The 16,701-nt window shown below is 40.4% G+C and overlaps 1 protein-coding gene across 4 annotated transcripts in view; it reads left to right on the top strand.

Annotated features, from left to right (window-relative positions):
- CIDEA (cell death inducing DFFA like effector a) overlaps positions 1 to 3,262 on the top strand; it is a 13,105-nt gene extending 9,843 nt beyond the window's left edge. For 2 of the 4 annotated variants that reach the window (XM_027885353.1, XM_027885356.1), the window contains exon 5: positions 898 to 3,262. In XM_027885353.1, the coding sequence (XP_027741154.1) occupies positions 898 to 1,030 (133 nt within the window). In that variant the 3' untranslated portion in view covers positions 1,031 to 3,262. The remainder of the gene's footprint in view (positions 1 to 897) is intronic. The other 2 variants (XM_027885354.1, XM_027885355.1) reach the window with 2 other exon arrangements.
- The last annotated feature ends 13,439 nt before the right edge of the window (positions 3,263 to 16,701 follow it).

Below are 16,701 nucleotides of genomic sequence, written 5' to 3'. Positions count from 1 at the left end.
TAGTCTGGTTTCTGCATCTTCAGAAACTGATCCCATTCCAGGTTTGAAATGGTCCCACTTCTTATGTCTCTCTCCCCCAGTGCCTCAGCCTCATACTTGTGAGGGCCTACTTGACTTCTGTGGGGATGAGACTCCAAAATAGCTCTTGGTGCTGATACCCCCATTGTTTCTTGGAGAATAGAAGGAAGATGCACCTACAACTAAGATGAATAAACAACCATTCAAATATGAGTATTTCTCTTCCCTTGTGATCCTGTGATGATCCACAGTTTATCTTGCAGACCTCCAACACTTACCTGATATTAGCTTATGGACCTGCACTGATTCTTACACAGTATAATATATTTGAATGATGATACTTATTTAATCTTTTAAAAATAGAATAACTGTGAACAGAGAATTCTTAAGGCTTGTAGCTTGGACAGCCTGACTTCATCTGGCTTACCAGTCTTGCCGTTGGGCATCCATTGTAATATGATTGTTCAGCTCCAGATCTAATCAGGTTTGATCTGTGGGTTGGAGATACATGCAGGATTGCATGAATGACCTAAAGGTGGTGAGACATAAGGTGGATTTATGTTGCAGGAATGCTGTGGAGCTCCCAGGAAAAGTTGTCTTCTGGTAGTTTGAGTGGTGGTTTTGCAGAAGACCTGTAAATGTCTAGCAGGATGATAGCCTGCTTTGTTGAATGTGTTTTCTAATTGGCAGAATGAACCAGTTTTATGTCAATCAAGTATTTTTTCTAAAGATGGTATAAAAATGACCAGCTGCTCAGAAATGAGAAGGAATGAGAGTTTTTAAAAATATCAACTTGACTCAAAATTGTGGTGTGGGTGGAAAGGGGTAATGTCGTCGTGCTGGTGATTTTTTTCTTAAATAAGTGGCTTTTTTTTCCAGGAAAGTGCTTCAGCTAATATCCCATGCAGCACAAATAGCTGGACAGTTTCTTCTCTACACTGGAACATTTTTGTTGCAGTTGATGGGTGAATATGATGAAGATGATGTGTGTACAAGACCAAGGCAAGAGTAGTGGACACAGCTGCACCTCTGATATTGGATCCTTTTGCTTAAAGGCATTCTTTTGCCCAGTTTTGACTGTCGTAATGTTATAGTAGGGGGATGTCCACTAATGTGAACTAACATTTTTCCCATTTGGGAATGCTTTTAGGGCTCAGTCATAAAATAAATGTTTGATGTTCACAGGCTCTTAATGGCTCAAAAGGATGGGTGCCTAATGTCTGAGAGCTTGGCAGAAGGAGAGAGGGCAGGTTTTTGCCCCAGCAACTCAGAATGGAGAATAAGTATACTTGGAAACTTGCATGCTTTGTAACCAGTGGAATATTTTTTGCACCAATTAAAACATGGTTTGGTTGTTTTGGGAGTTTTTTTCATGGCTGTCTACTTGCATTCTGAACAGACTAGGCTGTAAGGTGGGGGCAAGTGTGTTTGTTTTAATCCTTCACAGTGCTGATATTAGTATCAAACTGGCATTGAGGTACAACAAGGTGAAGTGTACTTATTTACTCCTGCTAACAATGCAACTACATAACACAACCTCGATCCTTGTTCAGTGACTGACTACTCTCATGAAATCTAATTGGAGACTGGGCAACTACTAAGCAGAAGCTTAAAATTTAGCCTTCCTTCCCTTAAAATAAGTTAGAAGAAAAACATTTCATTATAGCTCTTTGTATTTTTCTTCAAATCTTCAGGAAGTTCAGATTATTATGCCTCATACCAGTTGAAGAACTTGATGTATTTCTATAATGAATGTCATGTCCAGTTTTTACTGAGTGTTGAATAATCTGCCATGGTTTAATGAATATGGCTTATAAATAATCTGCTGAAGTTTCCTGCAGGGGTTAAACCATCACTTCTGTAGTTTTCACCGTTCAGTTACAAGATGACACTACTTCTCAAGTTGTGCTTGAGGTACATGTAAGAGATGCTGCGTATTTTAATGCCCTATGTTCAAGGAAGAGCAGCAGGACACTCTCTAGTCTTGCATAACATAAATGTAATTTAAAATGAATATTTGAGGTATTATAGTCTCCCAAGACAAGCTGTATTAAAGGGCAAAGTAATGTTTATCGAACTGCTAGTATGACCAGATTTCAGAAAGCTTTTCCTCAACCGCATAAAAAATTGGAAAATGTGCAGCCTTAGGCATCTTGTGTCAAAATGCAAACTCACATCAGTGAAGGGAAAAAGCCCAACTTTCACTGTTTATAAGCGTGGCTTTTGAGTCTTTTGTTTGCTTGCTCATGAAAAATTTTAGTAAGACTAAATAAGGAGACAGTAAAAATAGAGCTAAGTATGTCTGATGTGACAGTAGATTCCACGTAGTAAGAGAAGCTCTGGTGCAGAGAGAACAAGTGTGGGAGGGGAAGAAAGCAGTGGGAGTGAAAGGGAAAAGACCACTATGGAGCCCACAGTGCTTGCCATGCCACTGAGACAGGAATCTACTAACTACGTACATCAACTGCATTGATCAGTTGGAAGAAAACCTAACCTGTTAAAAGAGAAGCAGGAAGATTGAAAAGATGAAGCACCATGGTTGGTGGGATCCATTCTGACCTGTCAGCTGGTTCTGTTCACTTCAAGTGTCACTAACATGGGAATATTGCTTACCTTCATATGCTTATTTTTGCCTTCCTATTATGGATGGGGCTGCATCTTTCAAATCACTGTTGTGATGAAAAGCAGCCTAAATTCAAGTGTTGAAGGGACTGATGGACAACTTTGGTAGGTCTCTGCCTGTCTCTTCAGTAATGTAGTAGTAGTGCAAATAAGTAGACAACTAAGAAAAACCTTGTTTTTTTCCCCCTGATTTCTGTTTCCCATCTACTTCTGAGTGTTTGCTGGAGGAGGAGAAAGGGCATACTGCTCAGATAAGGGGAGGACTTCTTCTTTCCTAGTTTCTCACAGGGAATAATTCCTGTAGCTTACTGCACTGCCATGTGTCCTTCAGAAGAAAACAATAAACTATTCTAGAAGTAATGAGAAAGAGATTTTATTAAAATGAAAGCTTTATGCTTTATTGTTCTTAACACCCCACCCCCGCACAGATGATTGCTGCCATGTTAACTGTTGTCTCTCCCTGTCAAGGTATTGCATTTAACTGACTTTGCAAGGACTTTGTAATTAACTTTTTTCAGCTTTTAAAGCCGCTTATTCTACTAAAACAAACACATCTCTTGAAAGCAAATTCTGTGAAATGCTTCTAAGAATATTTATCTTGCTAATGGTGGGAGCACCAACATTAAAAAAAAAAAAAACAAAAACAAAAAACAAAACCCAAACTTGTATAGTTCATTATTGCTTTTTTTAAGTTGCTTCTTCAACATCTCTAATATAAAAGCTTTCGCATGTCTGAACTGTGCAGATCTCAAATTCCAGCCAGAGGCAATTGTTACAGAACTAACACTCCATAGTTTCCAATGGCACAATCTGGGAACTTAACAGTGATCTGAAATGCTATCTTGTTATGAATTTGCAATGTTTTTAAGCAGCTGCTGCTTTGACAGCTTAAACTGTCAAAGCTTGAGCTGCTGAAGGTCATGTGAGAAGCAGTCTCCGTCTCAGAGCATTTCCCTCCCATTCAAAATGCAAACTGCTGAACAAAATAACTCAGCTTTGATATTTTCTCAAAATGGGAGAAGCATCTTGAAAGTCGTGTTTAAAATTGTTCCATTGCTTCTGAATCTGGGTCTTTCACAGGCTTAGTGTTTGGGGGATGATATTTGCTACTGTACCAACTTCCTTCCTAAAATAAAGTTTTGGCTTTGGGTCAAACTGGGCAAGTTTGTTCTCTGAGTTGGAACCAATTTGATTATTTATTTTCTTTTACAGACTGCTTAGGAAACATAACTTTTATTTCAGCTGTATAAGGTACACAGCAAAGAAAACCTTCAGCTCTGTCTACCTTTCAGAAAATTATATACAAGCATTGTACAATATCTAGCAACAATTAGAAAAACTAAAAGGCAGGTATGTAGAGCTAAAGCTAGATTTTCTACCTGATGTATTTGGCTTTAGTTTTCCTTTCCATAAACTCAGTGAACCTTCACTTGTGACTGTTGCAGACCAGGCTGGTAGCAGTGACATGTAGAAGGTGTGAAACACGTTTACTGCCTCAGTGCTTGCACTGACCCTTTTTGCCTGTTGCTTTGCATCACTTACTAACAATGCACCAAGTCATACTCTCTAGTTACCAAAAAAGGAATTTTCACTGAAGTACATGATCTTGTTGACTCAGGCACTGTTCATGTTCTGCAGGCAAAACAAAGTTGCTCTCTCCAGAATGGAGGATCTAGTAGCTTTTTTGTGTACATAATTTATCATTACTTCATTTCCTTCCTTTCATAAACCCGTGAAGTTTTTGCTTTCTTGTACCTTCCGATTCTTTCAGGAGAAACAGGATTACAAGCTCTTCTGTCCAGTGAGGGAGGAAAAAACAGGGTCTAAATTCCTTAGATCATTTGGAATATGCTCTAGGAAACATCCTGCACCCCTTCCCTATCATTCATTTCCAGAGAAGAGAAGGGTAAAGAAAGGAAAATAGGACTTTGAGCTGGAAGTTTTTTCAGTGAAGTGAGTAGAGAGGTAGGTGTTCATAATTTTGGAAATGTTGGTCATTCTGGATATTAACTGTGAAGATAACCACAGCTGCTAATTTGTAACTGACTAGAATTACAACTTCTAAATCATTTCAGTATGTGTATTCCTGAGATAGCACTTGAACTAAGGACACAAGCTTCTTTAGTAAAAGTAGGGTTTAAAGGCAAAGTATATTTTTTTACTCGATTCCTCAAGTTTTACTAGAGGCAAATGCCTCTTCAATTATATATTCTTGTGGGGCTTAGAGTTTATCACTGCATTCTCTACCTTACATCATCATATATGCAGTTAAGATATTTTAAACATGAGGAATGTTGTTTTGCTAAAGGAAAATGTAGTACTTTACCACTTCACAATTTTCAAGCCCAGTAGTTTAACTTCCTATGAAAATTGAGATGGGTGAAAATTGTGTCAGTGATGGCCATATTTTCTGCTGTGTGGTGCCAATTTTAAGGAACGCTGTCCGTGAATAAATAAAATCACATGGTGGCATTGGATGTTGTCTCTATTCATTTCCAGAGTAACTTATTCTTGAAATAATCATAAATGTCAGTGAACCTATGGTCTGGCACAGACAGTTTCCAAAAGCTGGATTGTGGCAGTGAAGTAACTGGATACTATTATGTGGCTCTGAACTCTTTACTTTCCACTGCTGACTCACTCTCTGGCCTCAGAGAAACCGTGCATACTGTGTTTCCTTTCATACAAAAAGAATGCCTTCTTCCGTCTTTTACGGAAGTTACAAAAGACTAAAAAGTACTGAGAACAGGAGATAGAAGGGTTCAGTGATCTCTGGTGTTCACCAAACAGTGTTAGGATTAAGGACCTCTTTTAATAATGCCTCACAAAAACTCCCTAAATTCATTTACCTACAGATAGACTAGTAGACATTTGACTGCAGGGAAATAGTAATTTAGTTTAGTGAAATGTCGTATTTGTCAAGTTCAGGACCAGATGAAGCTTGAGGATGAATAGCATGCAAGTGTGATTTGTCTAGTGCTGTTCTATCTAAATAAGGGGCAGGTTTGCAGTTTGACTAATGGGCAGTTCCCCTCCTGTGGGAGAAACAAGTCTGATTTCTTCCTCTGGAAAAGCACAAAATAGAACTGTATTTGGTTTAGTGGCAAGGCTTTGGCAGTGAGAAGTGGAGGGATCCTGTGGGGGTGGCCTCTATGTTTTACAGAGCTGCTTCCAAAATGAACCAACCGCTGCCCAAAGCTGAGCACTTCAAACCAGTTCATGGTGTCTCTGTGAAAACATATTTAAGAAAAAGGATGAAAAGTTCTGTGCAGCAGTTGTAAGAAAGAAGTGAAAAAATTACGAGAGATAACCTGCAGACATCAGGGTCAGGAAAGAAGGGGGAGGAGGTGCTACAAGTGCAAGACAGAGCTTCCCCTGGAGTCTGTGGAGGAACAAGCTGGAGAAGATATCTGCCCAGCCATTGAGGACCCCTCCCACAGCAAGTGGACATGCCATGAGGGAAGCTGTGGCCTGTGGAGACCCCGTGCATGAGCAATTTTTCTGGCAGGAGCTGTGGCCAGTGAGGAATCCACACTGGAGCAGCCTATTCCTGAAGGACTGCACCCTGTGCAAGGGACCCACACTGGAGCAGTTTGTGAAGGACTGTGGAAAGGGCCCATACTGGAGCAGAGGAAAAGCATGAGAATGAAGGAACAGTAAAAAAGAACTGTTGTGCGCTGACCATGACCCCCATTCCCCTGCATTGCTTGGGAACAGGAAGAGGAGGTAGAAGAGCTGGGAATGGAGGAGTGAAGTTGAGCTTGGGAAGAGAGTGGAGGTTGGGGAAAGGTGTTTTTAGTTCTGCCTTTGTTTCTCACCATCCTACTCTAGTTGAAATAAATGAATCTTCCCAGAGTTGTGTCTGTTTTCCTGGTGTCAGTGATTGGCGAGTGATGTCCCCATCTTCACCTTGACCCACAAACTTTTTCATCTTATTTGCTCCCCGTGTCCTGTTCAGGGGATGAAGTGAGAGATCAGCTGGTGGATGCCTGGCAGACAGACAAGTTTAACATACCACAAGCACAAAACACCAGACATAAGAATAAGCAAAAAAACCCAAGCTGTCTGTGCTATCAGTGATGAGCAAAACTGGAAGCAAATCTTTTGGAGTGGAGTGTTTTCTGAATTGCTTTTCACAGCAACATTTGCAGAGACAAAATCCAGTCATATGCTGGACAAGGTTAATATTTTCAGTTTATTAACTTCAAGTGTGGTTTTTCTAAGGTCACCCATCAGCCTAAATCTAGGCCCAGCTCCTAGTGTGTTCTTGGTGAGAAGTATTTATTAATAAATATCAATTATCACTTGAAAAAGAACTTTGAAACAGTGCTCTGAGTTGTTTCATAAAGCAACAAACGAAATGGAACACTAGAAATAAAGTATGTCTTAATAGACTCCAGAATCAGGATAACGCATTTTATGCAGTTCCAACATAAAAAGTTAATTGATCACTAGTTTTGTCAAAAGTCTGCTTCAATAATAAGTACAGATTATGTATAGATTAGGTTTGGTGCTTTTTTAGGTAATGTACCTACTGTCACAGGTCGGTTGTAATTCTGTCATGTGTTAAAAAAACAAACAAACAAAAAAGTTTAGATCATAGAACAGCAATTCTATTGAAGAAAACAGTAGTTTAATTATGTGGATAATCAGTCTATTATAGACCCAGAGAAATCTCAGACATCTAAGAAGTCCTTTAAAGTCTTAGAGGTTGGTATAATTATTTCTGACATATTTTTTAATTACATTATGAAGTCCATAATCTTTTATGTTAAAAGCACTTCTAATTACAAAGCGTCTTCCCTTGCATAGGTATGTGGCTTGTTTTGCTGCTGCTCTTTATTAAGTAGTGTTTTCAAATGCTCTTCTGCCATCTCAAAAATCAGGAGAGAATGTACAAAACAACAATAAATAATCTTATTTAAGTATAAGGACTGCCGATTTACTATTGAGCTAGTCAGTATGATGTCTATGGTAATCTCTACTTTCTTCCCGAGAAGCTAAATTACAAATGCCATAATTTCAGATTCCTGTACAAAATGTGCTCTCCCAGCCCCAGCTTTCCTGCTTTCTTGCCCACTTAGGGAAGTTCCCCAGCAAAGCTACCTCAAACAGTTGGAGAATATTGGTCTAATTTGTGTGCAACTCCCCAAGTGAGCAAGCTTCCCAAATACAAGTCGCTATCTTCCAGAGTAACTGATGTATTTTCAGAGACAATTGATTATTCAACAATAAATCCATTTTATCTGAAATCAGAAAGTACTGAATAGGTGCTGCAAACAGCTAGCTAATCCAGTCTCCCAGAAAATCCATTGGATGGGACGATCAAGCTGCTTTTCCTCCTTACCATAAACATTTTCTGCAAAGTGCAATAGAATCAGTATTTCATCTACATAAGAAAAGTACATTTTCTGATAGTTTCACCTCTGTGACCACTGAATTCAGTAAACAATCCTCTCCATTCCTCCTGGGCTTTTCTGGCCCTGACATGGTACCACGTTCAGTTTTCTCAAGAGCTGTGATCAGTGAAAACAAAGCAGGTTTTGTCACTAGCAGCATCAGCATTGGCTAAAGGCAGTAGCAATCTAACAGATAATAATTACTCTTGTTTCTCTGATTTCTCCAAAGGGTTGTTGAGTTGGTTTTGGAGATTTTTTCATTGGTTTTGACATTTATTTTGGGTTTTGGTTTTCTTTCTCCAAAAAAATTCCAACTGCTACATTCTATTTTTCTCTGTGTCTGATGCCATTACCTAGATGTCATCAGCTTCAAGTACTCAGTTCCTTCAACTATTTTCCTATTTCTTGCTCTGGTGACCCCTTTACGCATGCAACCTGTTATCTTCTTTCTCTTGTGGCCTTCCATCACCTATTCAAGATTCCCTTTGGGCACATTCAAACTAAAAATACTTCATGACTGAGAAGAGAAGGGGTGGGGGTTGGCAGGTGTTTAAGCAAATATAAGTTTTCAGAAAAAACATTTCTGTTTCGCTGTAGTTCATATTGTCTTTTTACACAGCAAGGATCAGCCCCTTTTTTTTATGCAGGACTTTTAGCATGACTGTCTTCCATACTTACCAAGCTGCTGTCCTGAGATAAAAAGCTTCTGATTACTTAGAGCTGTGCCCTCTTCCTGACAGATCATACAGGCCACATGTAACATAAAGTCCCTATTCAGTACAGACTCAGGACACCACAGTGAAATAATTTTGCACAACAGAGATGTATCTCTCTGCAAATCTTACATGCACAGGCATCAGCTGTCTCCACACCCTTCCCACAAAGCAGTGGCATTCAGTTGTGCAGCCAGTGTATATTGTAACCCCCTATACTCCTGCATTCTGGTGCTCTGTTCAACAAAAGGGACCACGAAGCGCATTATTCACCAGGCAGTGGGTTGAGTCCTGGCTGTGAGCCAAACTGACCTCTTACATTCTTAGCATTCACAAGCCTTTAAGTCATGAATATGGTAATGCTGCTGACAGGCTGCAGTCCATGGCAAGGGGTGTACACCCTCTGTCTCACCGCTGCAGAGTGCTTTTCTAAGAAAAATAATGTTAGGCTCTCTGTCTGTGAATGTTGACTTCCCTTCCTAATTCCCGATCTGTAGCTCTTGGAGCACCCTGCTCAGAGAGGGATGGCTCAGCTGCCTTTGTGCATTTAGTACCAACACATTCCTGTAGTGGCTGTTCCCACCCACCCCTGACAGTGCTGGGGACTGTGCTGTTAAAAATAAGCCAGGCTTTGGCCAGCAGGAGCTTGTGCTGTTTGTCCTGGGGCGTGTGGACTTGTGAGGAATGGTGCTCTTCTCCTTACAAATGTAATCTGAGAGAATCATTTGTGAAGCAGGCTAGAAGCGGTATGCTGATGTGGGATGGACATGTGTGACAGATGAGCAGGATCTATGCTGGTGAGGGAAGGGTGGCAGCCAGGAGCCACTCACCACCTGAGAAAAAGGGTAAGGAAGGAAACTGTGACTAACCTGTGAAACCCAAGACCTGACCAGAGCAATTTATAACTGATTTTAGCTGCAAGCCTACTCTTATAGAAGAAGTGTTTCTCACAGGGAGATGAATCACTTTTACTTGGAAAGCTACACATTTCATCTTCAAGTATATGCTTTGCTTAGTAAGTGTTAAATAACTGACACTCTAAACAGGACTCCAGCCCTTTGTCTTAGAGGTCAATTTTTTTTTCTTCTTTCTCAGAGAACAAAACCATGAAAAGTTAAGTTTGTGCAATAAAACCCCCATCTATCTTTCCCCCTTCCCCTCCTACATGTTGCAGTACACATCTCTGTTGCAAGGTATTTTACTCAAGAGTCTTAAGGAGACTCAGCTGGATGGAATAAGACGCAGGTGCTCCTCTGCTTTAGCAACAAAATACAAGAAAAGTCTAGATGAGCTCCACTGGCTGTGCTTGGACCTGCTCTGCTTAATTCAAAATTAGCTGGGGAAAAAAAATGTATTGAACTGGCAAACCTTTTTGATGGTACAAAAATCTTCAGGGTAGTCAAAGCTGCTATCAGTTAGACTGAGTTTCAGAAGTATTTCATGATATTGATTTGAATAAACAATAGGTGACTAACCTTAATATCCATAACTGCATAATACAGGGGAAAATAACTCTGTATTTGCAGTGGAGGGATCCAATTTAGCTGTCACCATTGTCAAAAGACATCTTAGAGGTAGTGTGAATAGTTCAATGAAGGAAAAAGCTTCTTCATTGCAACCAAGAGGTCAAACACAACTCTAAGACTTATTAGAAAATGAAGGGCATGAAGCATCCTATAACACGGCATAAAAAAATGGCCATGATTTAAATACTGTTACTTTTGTTTCATAGACATTGCAGTGGAGCTAGTAAACATAAAGAAGGGTGACAAGCAAGGACTATCACAGGAGTACAGAGTCACCCTCAAACACAGGAAGACTAATTAGATTAATTAGTGTAACAGTTTCAGCTCAGAAAACCTTGGACAGATAGGGGAAATATAGAACAAAACAAATGCTGAAACCTTCACCTTACACACAGCTGCAATGGTCATTAGGAACTGGTAGTCGCTGTTTCTCAGAATAGAAGAATTGTGGGGCACTGGTTTAAGGCATCAGCTTTACAACAGAAAGAACTACTTCTTCACAGAATGGAATCCAGTTGTGCATGGCAGGCAAAGCCATAGGAGACTTTGGAGGCTGAAACTGTAACTGGGTTAAAAAAGCAATTACATAACTTAAAGGATGCTTCAAAAGGACTATTAAATATGATGGTCCAGATCCATCCTTTGGTTCAGCAAAGGCTTAACCACTGATTGCCAGATGTAGAAGGTCATTTTTGGGGAAGAATTACCATATTCTTTCCCTAACAGCCACCACTGACTACTGTCAGAGATGAAATTCTATATTGGATGGACAGACCAGCTGCTGTCAATGTACTCACCTGGCCAAAAAACGCTTTTTCTCCTGATAGTCTTTAGCATGACTACTGGTAAATAGACCATTTTGTCCTCATCCTGGTATCTCCCACACTCAAAACCCGGAACTTCATAGGTAAGCTCTGCATTGTCTTGGCATCTATTCAGAGCTGACTGAACTCAAAAAGCAAGTAATCTAGATCTCAGATTCATTGTCCTCTTGCAGTTGAATTACTCACTCACCCCATGATACAGATAATGGTGAGTATACTTTCCAGTTGAAATATGTTTTCACTCTGTCCTCCGAATAGTTCAGTTCCCAAAAATCTTTGATGTGCAGAGAGGCTGGAGAGTTGAATGTGGACATATTCCTCCCTAATTTTGAATTACCATAAGCTTGGTTGTAGCTGTGAGAAAACATTAACCTGGCTATTTTACTGACTCTATTGAACACACAGTGCAGCCCATTCTCTGGCTCTGTTTGTTTATGTAGCTAAGTGACCTATTAGAATGGAGGTTAAAAACACAGCCACACCAAACACACATTCTGCCTGACAAAACAGGCAGGTACATGCCTCCCTCTTCTCCAGGTGATACAGCTGTTGCATAAAAATCACTATGACCAACTCTGCAAAAAGTCCTGGATGAGTAATTGCTAGCAATTACTGAGACTAAGCATGGGGAGAAACAAAGGGATGGAAGAAAATACTTGTTTCCAAAGGACGGAAAATGTGCTACAAATCAAAAGACAGTAAGTGCTGGAATGTGCAAAAGCACCTGAACTCAAGCACATTAATATTCAGGGTTGGAGTTACAGTGCTTTTCCATTCATCTTGTCAAGTAGTGATAAAAACGTGTGAAAATGCAGCCAGAAACTCCTTTGGCCAAGATGGTGGAATCCCTCCGGTGTCACTTCATAGTCTCTCAGACTGCGCACCAAAACATATTCACCTCTGAGTTGATGTAGTGACCTCTGCTTTAACATTAAAAGTTCAGGCCACATCTTGTGGGCTAAGGCACAGCCACCAGCAGCACCTCCACAGACAGCTACAGTTATATAGCAGCTAGATGACTGGCATTAAAACAATCCCCTGAACACTGTGTTTGAGCATAGGTGGCAATTAGTGGCACCGCAGCTGCCTCAGCAACAAGTTTAATGGGCACGGGGTGGGATGACAAAGCAAGAAACTGCTTGAGGACCATATGAAATGTAATGGTTTTTCTGGGCAAAACATAAGCTGCAAAACACAAGCTGCAAAACACCTGTGCTAAAAGTGTATGCTGGTGTTTGCCTTATTAGACTGTATGCTTCTCTGTATGTGTCTTGTCATTTCCCTTCCCCTTTTAAAGGTTTTTGTTGGGTTCTTGAGCTGTTTCTAGATTCATCTGCAGCTGCAATATCTCTGGACCTCACGTATCTCTTGCAGGCTTTGTCATAAGAGACTGATGGAAAAAGAGGTGGTGGTGGAGATATATGGATACACGCTTGAACAGGAGCATGACTTTCCATGCTTGGTTTTCTCAGGAAGTCAGGCAAAAAAAAACTCAACAAAAACAAACAAACAAACAAAAAAAAACCAAACCCAGCAAAAAAACTCAAAAAAACCACCAAAACCCCACAAAAAAACTACCAACCAACCAACCAACCAACCAAAAAAAATTCCAAAACAAAACACACACACCCCCACAAGCAAACAAACAAACACCAGAAGAATAACAAAAAAAAACAAAGCCAAAGTGGTTTAAGATTTTTTTCCTTTTTTAACTTGCATGAAAATCTTCAGACTAAAGAAGAAAGACAGGAACTTGATCTTTGGACCTTCCTCCTAAGGGTCGCCATGGAGTTACTAGCATTTACTAGCCTGCTACAAGCTGTCAGAGTAAATTGACCATGTGGATTATATTTATTACTTTAGCATTTAATGAAAGTGATAACAAGCTTTGTATCACTGGATAGACCCTTGTTGACATTCTTAAGTATCAAAATACAGCATATTTATCATTCTGAAAAAAGAAAAGGGTAGCTAACATGTTAGATGTTCTGCTATGACATGAATTTCTCTTAGTCCTTAAAAACTGCAGTAAATAGAAATAGTCCTAGCAACAACACTGATATAAACACAAATGTGTTTCCTGAAAAGCAGGAAGCAGCTTAACAATCATATCATATGACTAGCTAAATACAGAAGAACCTTGCTGGGTTTTTTCCAGGGCATTAAAGCAAATTTCCATGTGACTTTGTGGGACATGACTGTTGCTTGAGTTGCTATTGCTGGAAAATCATTTTACTCTGCAGCATGGGCACCTCATACATTTCGTCCTGCCTTGAGAAGTTCATCATCTCGTAGGAATCCATTTCTGTTTAGCCTGTGCATGAGCAATGAGTACGTGAGAAAGGCTGAAGAAAGAACACTGAAAGCTCTGCAACCCCACGTGGCCCCATCAGTTTGTCTTGCCTACGAATGTGCACAGCTGTTTCAAGGCCACTGGGTCTGGCACAAGAGCAATACGAGTATTTCATCTGCTGTTACTCTCTGATACATTATTAGTTCTGACTAACAGGAAAAAAGAACCACATGGAGTCTGCCCATCACACTGAAGCACCGAAGAGTTGTGTAGTGGAAATGAACTGGGCTTTTCCCACTTAGAAATGGCAGACTAATCCAGACTTGGCCTAGCATTCAGATCTTCCTAATCCATGTCCTGTCTATCATAAATGGTCATGCCAGTCCCTAAAACGCAAACATTGACCTCTTCTAGTATTTAGCCTTTTGCTTCCACTCCTGAGAGCAACAGATACCTCAAGAATATAAGTCATGTAAACTGATTGTCTGGAGCATGAGTTTGCAAACTTGAGCTGATAGTTTGTAGCTATTGTGACATTTTACTAATTTTTCAGGTTAAATACATGAATTTATTTTTTTAACAACAGAAGTTAAGTTAAAATTGCCAAAGGAAGTTAAAAAGGAAAACCAATCCAAAGAGTAAATCTGCAAGTGAAATCTTTAGAAAACTCTCTTCCTATTTTTTGCTTGGTGAAAAAAGCAATACTTTATGTATTAAATTAACCTATGAAGTGAGTGAGAAGTAAAAAAAATACTATGAGTTACGAAGGTTAGGGGTCAATATATATTATAGGTATCTGAGAGAGTGAAATATAACAAGTGAAAATCCTTTGTATAGAATTTACAGTGTGTTTTTGCATTAATCTATTTATAGAATGAATCTAATGGACTCAGTCAGATGAAGCACCTGGAGAGAAATCTTTAAAGATACTTACGTGCCTTACAATTTCCAAGAGGTGTTTAGCGGTGTTTTAAAATACATCCAGAAGTAATCCATAGCAGTTTAGTAGGATTTTGAAACATCTAAGTGCCTTTAAAATCTTAGGCCAAGTTTGTGGAGAATTAAGGAGAATGTGCAGGAGAATGACACAGTTTATAATGGCACCTCCATCTCCTAAGTCAGGTGAACTACTGAGTAGACACCAGCAGGGATGAAAAGGATTTGAAGGCATGTTTACATTCAGTGACCAAAAAATGTTGCTTCTTTCAGATTACTGGCAGTAAAATATGGAGAAGCTGCAAGTTGATTCAGGTCTGACTGAAAATTAGAAGTTGTTTTACGAACCATAAAATTTGTATATGTGAGATGCAAATTTGTTGGGTAAGCTGTTGCTCACCTTCATCACCCACATGGTTCCATAGTCTTACATATACTATAGTGTGTTACTTTTTATGTGTGGGAAACTGGATGAAGTTTTGGCCTTTAAATGTTGTTTAATTGACTGCTGCTCCCAAATAGTAGACAAACCTAAGATGATAGGCAGTGGCAGTGCAACCATGGATCACTGTACAGACAGGAGTTACTGCCTGCAGTGGTATGGGAATATTTAGGAGAAGGAGGGGAAGAGCACCTTTGGGATTGTACAAGATGACTTATGGGGTGTTTAAAGCAGGAATCAAAGGTGGGAAAAAGGGGCAGTAAAGGTGGTTTGATATAGAAAAAATAAGAAGATACAGGGCTAAAATGACCTGGTTGGGTGTAAACAGGTTGTCTTGTCTGTATGCTTGTCTGGCTACGCCTTGCACCTGATCACCTCAGTCTGTTTTCTTTTACTAAAATATACTTTGGTTATTTTTCTGGGTGAAAGTGGCATCTATATTCCATGTGTATGTGTGTGCATGGTGGTTTGAGTGTCAGCAATCAAAGGAGAAGGCCACAAGTCACAGGGGCTTTTGTGTTTTTCATGAAGCAACTGGAGAGACCAGAGTGCCCATATGTTATGTGCATCCCTACATCAGTGTGTTGTCACTAGCAAACACCAAGCCAGCCTAGGTGGGAATTAAGTTTTGGAGCAGCCATAAGTCCGGGAAAGATAGTGAAGAGACAAGAGGATCTGTGAGGGGGCTACTGGAGAGACAAGGGGGTCCAAACCACCTACTGAGGAGACTTTGGTGGGGTCAGGTACAGGTAAGGTCACAAATCTGGACCAGCTACCTGAGAAACTTGTTTGCCTGTTTGTGCCTCTGTGTGAGGTAACTGAGTATCCAGAGGTCAGCCAGTGAACAGGCTGTGTCCTAAGACCAGCTGCTGGAGGAGGGAGCCATAGGTTGTTGTGCATGTATTTAGGTCTGAATACCAGCAACTGGGATGGAACTATGGACTTTTGGGATAACATTTCCAGGTGCCAGCAGCTGGGAAGACTTGGGATCCAGGGGTTAGCTACTGAATAAGAAGAATGTCTAAGATCAGCTACTGAAGGGATCCATATTGTGTTTTCTGCCTTTGTGGACATCCACGTATGTATGTGTACGTGTGTGTGAGGGGTGCGCGTGCATGTGCATGTCCCTATCAGGAACACACACTCAGGCTTACCACTAGCAAGATCTGGGAACCAACCGAATTTTAAAAACTGGCATTCCATCAAAAATGATTGCAACAGGAGAGTTGATGACAAGTACAAACAGTAAATGGTAGGATTTGCAAAGCGTGGGGAAAGCCAGGCCTGGAGGGCATATTCAAGGACAGACATATAGATTCAGGCAAAGTCCAAGACAATCTCACTAATCAGGCTGCTGAATAATGACTTGTTCGTGGATCTCTTCCAGAAATGCAGATCACACAGAGAAGGACAGTTCAGCGGAGAAGGTAGCACATAGTGTCCAGTCCTCTGCTGGTGGATGCTTGCAAGGCAAATGTGCTGATCCTCCAGCTGCTTCACTGATGTCAGAAAGCCATTTGACTCAGCCTAGCATGATGGTTGTGGGCTACTCAGAGGTAATTTGCTAGAAGCTGCTAGCCCTGCTGAAAAACATTTATGGAAAGGCAAAGTTGGAGCCCAGAGCACACAGTCTAGCTGACATTGGTCATGTCACACCAACATAAGGGCAGACAGGTAGGAGGTGCCTCTGAAAATACAGATTTGGGGTTATTTGAAGGTAATATATTGATTGGCGGTGGCTTCCTTGACTATGTTCAAGTTGTATAGACTACCCAAGATTGTTCTCCAAAAGACCCCAGCTGGGCCACCTTTGATCGTGTGGATAAGGAAGTTTTATAACTCTGGCCTAAGGGCTGCTCTTGCACAACAGCAGAGACTAGGTCAGACAGTTAAGATGTGCATGGACAGATGAATGCCTCCCACCAGGG

The sequence above is a fragment of the Empidonax traillii genome, unplaced genomic scaffold (genome assembly GCF_003031625.1).
Source record: "Empidonax traillii isolate 1590-97213 ecotype Southwest subspecies unplaced genomic scaffold, ASM303162v1 scaffold165:size1224784, whole genome shotgun sequence".
Lineage (NCBI taxonomy): Eukaryota > Metazoa > Chordata > Aves > Passeriformes > Tyrannidae > Empidonax > Empidonax traillii.
Note: the sequence above shows the minus strand (reverse complement) of the source record. Positions and strands in the feature narration are given on the sequence as shown.